Here is a 10,189-nt window from a genome sequence, read left to right on the forward strand (position 1 = left end):
CATCTATGAGGGAGAGGATGCTGCGAAATGAAACAGTCCTAGAGTTTCAGCCATGGAACTGCACAGTCGTCTAATTTAAAAGCTGTTTCCTGGGTGGGTATTAGGGTAAAGGAAGCTAGTCCTTCCCTTCGACATGGGGTGTTGAGGAGGCACCAAAACTAAGTCGTCAAGATAAAGCAGGTTTTAATGTCCTATATTAAATTGAAAATTAATACCAATACATGCAGGAGGAACAAAATATCAAGTTTAAAAAAAGAAATGAAATCACCCCACACTGGCATGTTCCTGAGAGTTTTACAAAGTAAGCTTCCCGATGCAAAGGAAATTGGATCAAATTCCAATTCGTTTATAAAATTCTTACCAAAGACAATGAAAAGTCTGACCTGCTCTAAGCCCGCTATTGCTTGTACACACCAACTCTTCTTTCTAACAGTATAGTCAAGGTGCGGTCCTGGGAAAGACATTTCAGGAACATGAGTCAAAAATTAGTGAAGACTGTCATGGGGTCATTAGAAATTGTCAAGCAAGGGAACTCCCTCCATTAAAACAAGTGAAGAAGTAATCTTGAAAATACGAATGAGTTTCCTTCCATCAATGATAGCAAAGTAAAACTATGTTAAAAACTTGTATAAAGAATATATAGTTTTTAAAGTTTAATAAAACTGTGTTTGAATATTAAATAATATATTTTATGTATATTCTATATATAAAATATACTTGTATATATTCTACGCTTAGTAGTTAAAATAACATAAATATATTTAAACCCAAGAAAAACATCTCAACATTTAGTTTAAAATAAATATACTATGAATTAACTTAAATACACAATGAATTAAAAATATAAAAAATAAAACTGTGTTTTTTAATACTCCTACTTTTCAGCTCTTCAACACTTCCTCCCCCAACACTCCCCAATACTTACTTGAACGCTGTATCCTTGAAAGACACCCTAAAGGCCCAGAGCATCTACAGCGCCGCCCAGCTCCGCGGTCTGCAGTCCCCATGGTGGCTTGAGCTCCGCCTCAGCCGGAGCGCGTCCCCCACCAGCGTCCAGTCGCCCCATCGCCATTCGTCCCCGCGCTGCCACCGCGTGCCCCTTTGTCCCCAACACCGTCCCGTCGCCAGTCGTCCCATCGCCACCGCCGCCGCCGCGCTTCCCCTTCTCTCAGCCGTCGCCGCATCGCGCCACAAAGGAGCCGGAAGCTGTAAACTCCGCCCCAACTCGCTCTGCTTCCCCGCCTCAAAGTCCTCAGTAAACGGTTTCTTTTTCCCAAAGATGACCTGGCTCAAGTGTCGGCGCGGAAATAAAGCACGGAACTCAAGGGGAACGCCCCCAAAGGCAAGATTCTGGCTCCTTCCCAGTTCCAAACACCGCTGGCCAAGGCGGGATAAACCTCCCTCCTCCTCACTCACCGCAGCGGAAACGACGGCTTCTGCTCCCAGCTGAGTCCTGTGCGCACGTTGCATCAGCAGCCAAGGCTCTGTGGGTCCGCGTCTTCTTGGCTCGGTGCTGCCCGACCCGGGGCAGCCGCCACCTCTCCGAAGGCAGCTTTTCCCCAACAAGCCGCTGGAAAGCCAGCCTGGGCCCTTTCGCCGCCGCCCACAGACGCGCGCCGCCCGCGCTTCCCGCGAAGGCGCCTATCCGCGCACCGTTTAGCGGTGCCCGCGCGCCCCCTCGCGGCCCTCCGGTGCATCACCGAAATTCTCTATGGCCCGGCTCTCTGTGCTCCTGGCAGCGGTGATGCTGGGCTGCACCCCTGCTTGCTGTCTTGGCTGCAGCTTGCCTTGGATCCACTGCCAGCAAAACAAGGGAATCGTCACACGTTGGAAACAGATGCAGAGGAGCCGCATTCCGTCGTGCCTAAAGGACAGAGCCGACTTCAAATTTCCTTGGAAAAGAGAGACTATCGCCCCAATCCCGACGACCCAAGGCCCCTGTTACCACTATCTGATGTTCCAGCAGATCCTGCGACTCTTCACCACGGGGGACAGCCGTGCTGCCTGGGACAACACCCTCCTCGATAAACTACTCTCCAGCCTTGATCAGAGCCTGAAACAACTGGAGCAGATGCAAGAAGACTGTCTGGATTGTGCCGATTTGGGACTTCTTGCCCGGAAGTATTTCCACGCAATCCATCTCTACCTGGAGGACAGGGAATACAGCCCCTGTGCCTGGGAAGCTCTCAGAGTGGAAATTATAAATGTTTTTCCCTCATGGAAGAATCCTCAACGAAAAGTCCACAAATAAAGATGTTTACACTTGCAACGCTCTCTGATGAATTCCAGTATTGTTTGCCTTGTGCTCCTCAGCAATTGCCACTCATATTTCCTCACAAGCTGAAACATGTGAGGAACATTTTGCTTTTAGTAAAATAGGCGTGGACAGAAGAGCACAATCTCTTTTCTTGCTTAAATAATATTAGAACGTAATTTAAAAGATGTTTTTAAGTGGAGGGGGGTGGTGTTTGCTATATACCAGGTACGAAATTTTTTTTCTGGAAAGCTGTTTAGGATGGTCTCTTCTTAAAATACGTCTCCATTAACTTAATGCTAGCTGCTGGAACAGGGAAAGAGAAGCTGAGAGCAACTTGATCATGATAGAATCTTATCTTTCCTTCTTTGAAGAGTACAATGGAGGCTTCCCTGATCTGGCGAATCTTCCTGATTGCTTGCCTCCAGACAGTGATTTGGGGACATGGGTACCCCCTGTTTGGGGGATTTTTCATCATCAACATGGGACTCCAGATTTGTCTGTAGTACTTGAGTCTATTTTACCCAGTGGTAGAGGGAAAAGGTCTGGTGGATCACATGGGGTGTTTGCAAGGGCCAGGACTCTACAGGGTAAGAGCACTTCTGCTCACCTTCCATGGCCTGGATTCCTCCTCCTGGGAATCTCACTGCAGAGAAGTTGGGGGATTATTGGCTGATTAATGGATGAGGAGACACTTTCAGGACATGAGACCCCTTTTCATTTTTGCACTATTTGCCCTAATGACGTGCTGGGTGGGGGTGGAGGGAAACAAGAAATGTTCTTGCCTGCACGCATTTCATTAAAAAACAATGAGACCCAAGTTCTTATTCCACAAGTTCAGCTGAGGGAAGATGACATGGATGCCACTTAGAATTCCAGCATCGTGGGCTGTTTGGAAGCAGCATTCAAGTTGATGGCCAAAGACATGGCCTATGAGGAAAATACCCACAGGTGTAGATACATTACATGTTGTTTCCTCATTACCTGAGGGAGCCAAGAAAAGTATGCTCGGACAGCGCCTTGCTAGTACTTGAGGATGACTGAAGAAAAAGTGGAAAGCGAATCTTCCGTTTGTGTCCAGGCCTGTGATTCTTATCCTGATCTTCTAAATATTGGAAATGCAAACTTGCAGAAAATATACCTGCAAACGATCTTCAAAAAATAGCTCACACAATATGCCATTCTGCCTTGCCTTGTAGAACCATGAAGCATTTACAAAGTCCCTGTAGATGACTGTCCTCTCACATCATATCTACCTAATATATATTGGTGCTATTCTTTCTCCTCTTGGTATCATCAGTGGTCCCCTCACGAGTATGGATTGAGCTTCAGAAATGATAGGGACTGGACTAGATATCTAGCAAACGGGGTTGGGTGAGATAGTGTCTCTCCCTTTAGGTATTTTACAGACTCCTGGGAGGTGTTGTGAGGATACAAGAGGTCAGGCCATGTCTTCCTATTTGAGCTTCTTCCACAAAAGAGCATAGATGGGTGTTTTGTAAAGAGCAGAAATGCACTGCTCACAGTTCTAGAGTCTGGAAATCTAAGCCCTGGTGTCTGTGTGGTCCAGTTCTAGTGAGAGCCTGCTTCAGGTCTCCCACTGCAGAGTTCTTGTACCATCACAGGGCAGGAGAGGGAGGGATTTATCTGAGACCACTTTGATAAGGGCACTGATTCCATCCGAGAGGCCTGCATCCTCACACGTTATTAACATTCCAAAGGGTCCACCACCTCACACCGTCAATTGGGGGCTTAGGACTTCAAGATATGAATTTTGTGGTGACGCAAACATTGAGACTGGAAAGGTCATCGAAGGCTGCATGCTTGACATCTAAAGAGAGAATATAGTCATGCAGAGGAAATAAAGGAGAATGAGCAATTTCTCAGGCTAGAAGAGCAGACCAGGAACTCGGAATCCGCACTCTTGATTTTTGGACCTGAAGGAACCCTTTAATTATAACATGTGAAATTTTGGAAATCCAAGTGGAATGGGTCCCATTGCCCCGTGAGGGGAATGAAGATACAGCATGAAAATGATCATTCATCCTCCCCCAATTTTTGTATCCAGAAAAGAGTTAACAGTGAAAATTAACTGTAGCAGATCAAAGAAACATCATATAACATATTTCACACATTATTATGCTTAGTCTATTACTTACCACTAAATGTCACTTAATTAGTGTTATTGTTGTTCTGCTGATGAGGGAACATTTATGTAGCAGGAAGGTAAATGATACAGGGTTAAATATCATTTCAAGTAAACAGCTATTTGTCACGTTTTGATGTAAAAGTATTAACACATATGTATACATATTTTTCAAAAATTCTACGTTTGTGTGTGTGTGTGTGTGTGTGTGTGTGTTTTGTCTTGTTTGGCTATTGGTTCTGTAAAAAGTGATTACCTTAGAAGAGGAACACGATAGTTGTTTTAGAGAACTCTTTCACATGATGGGCTGAAGATTTTCCAACTCTGAATCTTTAAAATTAATATTATAGTGGACAATTCCTTCACGGAGATTGGCATATTTATTTCAAAGAATCCTTGTTTTCATTTTGTTTTGTGTGTATACAATCTAAATAATAATAGCACAGAATGAAATAGTCTACATGCAAAAAAAAAAGGTTCAATGATTAGAAAATTTAAACAGATTTGTGACTACAAAAATTCCCTGTTTCATCCTGATGCTTTTCTAAGTGAAAAGTAATTAATGTGAACGTACAATTTAACACATGATGCTCTGCAGAAAGCTATAAAAGCAGAGAAACAACAAAGGAAATTTTGTGTGCGATTTTATGTTGTTATGTTTCACGCAAAACAACAATTTATCTTTGGAAGGCTCACAAGATGTCACTGTAAGTTCAAATGCTGGAATGCTTCTCAATTTATTTAAAATACAATGGTAAAAAATAAATCTGTGTCTTATTTGTGTAATAACATTTAAAAAATGAATAATGCTTCTAAGAAACCATGTTAGATCTGAAATACTAACAAGAAAAATACTAATAAGAAATACACTTTACCTCATGTTTTATTTTATACCACTTATAGCTCATCATGAATAAAGGTATCAAAGTCAAGTATGTTTTCATCATGAATAATAATGAAATAATAGAGAAATGCTTTTAGACTTCATGGAAATGAATAAAAAAGGATATGTTTATCTTAGGAAATTAATATGTTGGAGAAATACGATAGTGAAATAAAAATGCTCGTGGCCAAGGATGTCAAAATATGGAGAAAATGGCAATTGCATTCAATGATGACCGATCCATTATTTCGTATTATATATATATAAAATGAATCTGTGGATCTAAAAACATACATTTCACATTACTAGGATTACTACTATGAATGAGAATTTTTTTGGCTTCACTTCCACATTTGTCACTTTGTTTTTAAATTGGCAGGACATCCACATGGTCTCTGATTTCTAATTTCCTGCCTTCTTCCCAGCTGGAGTTCAGAGGAAACCCATAGATCCAGTCTGTAAGCCAGGATTTGACTACAGCCCGTAGGTGGCTGTATAATTCCAAGTTTACATGTCATTGGTTCAGGACTGCATCACTCACTAGTCAAGTAAGACTCCAAAGCGGAGGGTCTGCAGTGCAGAGAGGGCAGGTTGCCTAGGATCTTTATTCTCTCACTGCTTTAGCTTGGCCCAGCCCAACACTGGATAATGGGTCACTACAGAGAGGCCACTAAAGGCTTCCAGGAGCAGATGGAGAGCATGGGGTGATGAAGTAACCATGCTGCTTACACTCTCCCCTCACACCGAACTTGGTTCACCTGCCTTCTTGGTCCAAGCTTGCGGGGCAGCCACCAAAATGGAATAGACTATGTGACACTCATGTAGATCTTTCCGTTGTTTCCTTAACTGTACATGTACTGGAATGCAGTTTCAATATCATAAGTCTTGAGAAACAGGTCAGAAGCTACAGTGAGTAATGATGGCCACAGTACTATCATCATTCAAAAAGATTTTGCATTCCAGGAGGACAACTGTCTTCAGGGACAGTTTACAAACCAGATAAGAATTCCAAACTCATTGCTGTATCCTCATATGCCTCATGTTAAAATGAGAATTGGTTAATTTCAGCGTGGCCCTACTGACCCCTGGACTCCGAAAAATTTCCAGTCATCACATTTGGCATACATGGCACTAATTTGCCTACTGCATCCAACTTACCATCATTCTAAGAGCAGTCAAAAATTAATCTATTTTTTTTTTCTTATAAACAGTGAGTTTCTCTTCACCAACCTTTTAGACCTTCTCATCTGTTTATACTTGAACATAAAATCACGGGCCTATCTATTCCTATCATATCTCTTATGAATACTTAGCATGGTGACTAAAGGCAACAGTCCCAGCAAGAACTAGAAGTGAATAGTAAATCAGTTAAAATGACTTAAGAAACTTTAATTTGTTTTTTGTTGGCCATGCCTTGGCAGCTTGGAGAACCTTAGTTCCCTGACTAGAGATTGAACCTAGGACCACAGCAGTGAGTGAAAGCACCGAGTCCTAACCACTGGACGGCCAGGGAACTCCCCAAACACTTTCATTTTTGCAATTGTAATCTTGTAGTCTTTCATTCAAAAATTAGGAGAAACTCAAAATTGCTTTCTAAATATATATTGGCTTTAAATTACTGACAATTGGAGAACTGAAGGGAATATGACAAGTGTCAACAAACATGTAAAACCCATATTAAAAGTAAAGCATAAGAGAGAAGAAAGATGGTGGTAAAGTAGAAGGACATGCAATGCATCCCTCTCCACAGATGCATCAGGAATATACCAAAAGATGCAATAATTCCCACAGAGAACCAGCTGAACACCAGCAAACAACCTCAGATAGCAGAAAGGACTACAAAGATCCTGACATAACTGGGTAGGACAGAGGGGGAAAAAGAAAGGAGAAAGAGGAGGAGAAGAAAGGAAAGGGATGGGTCCCACACCCTAGGGCGGGGGTATCTGAAACAGGGGGGAGATTGTCGAATTTGGGGAAACGTCCCTTATCTGACGGAGAAACCTATTCTCCAACGGGGAATTTCCCTGCTTCAGAAGGGAGGCATTTGGGACTGTTCAAAGAGGGTGAAGCGGCTGAGCTGTGGCAGACAGGAAAGAGGGAGAAACACACAGAGGGTCTGCACCACGGCTCAGTGTTTCCGGACTGAGACATTGATTCACAGCTGAACAGGGGGTCTGGGAGCTGGAGTGTGGGAACCAGAGAACTGGTTCAGGGTGAGAAACATTGTTGGCAGTGGGGAGACGGACTGAGAGCACAGGAGGGAAGAAATCTACAGTGGAGAGAGCCTACCACAGAAAGCTGGGCGGCCATGGTGGCAGCTCGATACTGCTGACTCACAAGCAGGGGGGAGGAGCCACAGGCATAGCCTCTCTCTTGGTGCCTGTGGCAGACAAAGGAAGGACCCCTGTGGGCCTAGCTAACACACTCAGGGATAGCAAACCCCCCTGGGTGGGGCTGTCCTAGAGTGCCTGCAGCTGAGAGCCAAAAGCCGACAGAGTGGCCCAGCTCTGGAGACATTCTGTTTACACCTGAGCTGCTGGTGTCCCTCTGCAACAGGCACCACCATGGCCAACTGGGCTGCTGTGACCCAGGCAGGGTGCACCGGCAGAGTCATAGCATGGGGGAGTTGCTGCATTGGAGTCGCTCTCTCCTCCTCAGGTGTGCAAGCCGTTGTCACCCAGGCAGGGTGCCATTGCTCACTCACTCTCAGGGGAAGGAGCCACTATTGTACCCTCTCTCTCCCCACACACTGGCGCTTACAGACGAACAATGAAGGAAGCTCTGCTGGTTGCAGAGTAATACAAAAAGCCCAAGGTGGGTATAAGGACAATTACAGCTGAGACCCCAAGGAAACAGAAATATTAGTATTAATTCTATTGATCTGGTCCATCCTGAGGTCAGTTCTAGTTTGTTTTTTTTTAATTAATTATGATCTTAGTCCTAAGGGATCTACACATTTTATAACATTTTTTTATTCTATTTTTAATTCTGTTTTTATTTTTAGCCTTTGTATATATTTCTGTTTCTAAGTTTTTTTAAAGTACTGACTGAATCTCTTCTACCTTCTTTTTATCTCTATCTTTTATACATTTCTATTTCTTTCTTTTTCTTTTCATATTTCCAGTCAGACTATGGTCTTCTGTAGCCCTGTCTTCTATGCTTTTTTAGTTTATTTTATCTTAATATACTTAGAAGCAATATAATTGGTCTGCTCTGTTTCCTTGCTTTATCCTCCAGATGACACACTGCTTTGGTATTTATTATTAAGTTTTGTCTTTATCTTAGTTCTAAGTATAATTGTTTGATTTCATTCTGAGACTCTTCAGTGGGTCTGGTGGTACTCTTGCTCTTTATTCTATTTGATCCTAGCTTTCAAAATCTCCCTGGATTTGTGTTTGTGTGTGTTGTGTTTTTTTGTTTTTGTTTCTGTTTTGTTCTGTTTTGATTTTGAATTTCTGTTAGTTGTCTCTTTGATTGTCTGATAGCATACTGGGGTTTTTCTGTCAGGTCTGTCTAGTGCCTTATGTTCTATTGCATTGCCTATTTGTGTGTCGTATACATGTATGTGTTTCCTTGACTTAGTATTTGTTTGACCCAACACTCTGCCATTAGTCTGGGGCTTGGACAGTCTTCTTTAAACCCCTTTATTGCCAGGACAAGCAACCTCTGAAGTTTGGACTACTCCACCAGAAGTCAAGTAGGAGGCTCTGGGGAGGGAGCACTGAAGCCAGGATGCTAGACTCCTAGGGAGTCCTCACACACAGGGAAGAATAACTGCAGAGAACTCTCACAAAGCCTCGTATCAGAGTCTAAGACTAGGCTTTGTGCGACTGTCTGCAATTGCCAGTGCTGGACACATCACACCAAACTACAAACAACACAGGAACACAAACCCTCCCATCAGCACACAGGCTACCTAAAGCCATATTAACCTTACAGATACCCTAAAACACATCTCCTGACATGGCCCTGCTCATCAGAGAGAAAAGACACAGAGGCAAACTCCGGAGAGCCAACCCCCCCACCAGGAAGCCTACTCAAGACACGGGACAAACCCCACCACAGGGGGCAGAGGGCAGAAACAAGAGGAATTACTCCTAGGCAGCACAGGGAAAGGAGACAGCAAATCCTATAAATTAGACAAAATGAGAAAATAAAGAAAAGCATGCAGGCAAAGGAGCAGGAAAAATCCCACAAGACCAAATAAAGAAAGAGGAAATGGGAAAATTGCCTGAAAAAGAATTCAGAGTGATGATAGTAAAGATGATCCAAAATCTCGATAACAAAATACAGAAAATTCAAAGAAACAGTTAATAAGGACTCAGAAGAACTGAAGAGCAAACCAACTGTAATGGACAACAAACTAACTGAAATTAAAAGTACTCTACATGGCATAAACAGCAGAATAACCGAGGCAGAAGAGCGAATAAGTGAGTTGGAAGATAGAATGGGGGAAATAACTGCCACAGAGAAGGAAAGAGAAAAAAGAATAAAAAGAATGGAAGACAGTCTCAGTACCAACATTCGAAACATAGGCATCCCAGGAGAAGAAGAAAATAAGAAACGGTCTGAGAAAATATTTGAAGAGGTTAGAGTGGAAAACTCCCCCAACATGGAAAAGGAAATAATTCATCAAGTCCAAGAAGCACAGAGAGTCCCATACAGAATAAACCCAGGGAGAAATACACCGAGGCACATTTTAATCAAACTAATGAAAATTAAACATAAAGAAAAAATATTAAAAGCAGCAAGAGAAAAGCAACCAATAACATATAAGGGAAAACCCATAAGGATAACAGCTGATCTCTCTGCAGAAACTCTGCAGGCCAGAAGGGAATGGCAGGATAGTCTGAAGGTCCTGAGAGAGACAAACCTACAGCCAAGAATACTCTACCCAGCAAGAATC

At 42.9% G+C, this 10,189-nt stretch overlaps 1 protein-coding gene across 1 annotated transcript; it reads left to right on the top strand.

Moving 5' to 3' along the window:
• Positions 1-1,711: 1,711 nt before the first annotated feature.
• On the top strand, positions 1,712-2,261 carry LOC130846100 (interferon alpha-H-like). The gene has a single exon (XM_057724114.1). It carries the CDS (start codon positions 1,712-1,714, stop codon positions 2,249-2,251), a length of 540 nt encoding a protein of 179 aa, XP_057580097.1. The 3' UTR covers positions 2,252-2,261.
• Positions 2,262-10,189: the final 7,928 nt, after the last annotated feature.

Source organism: Hippopotamus amphibius, chromosome 2 (assembly GCF_030028045.1).
Source record: "Hippopotamus amphibius kiboko isolate mHipAmp2 chromosome 2, mHipAmp2.hap2, whole genome shotgun sequence".
NCBI classification, from domain to species: Eukaryota; Metazoa; Chordata; class Mammalia; order Artiodactyla; family Hippopotamidae; genus Hippopotamus; species Hippopotamus amphibius.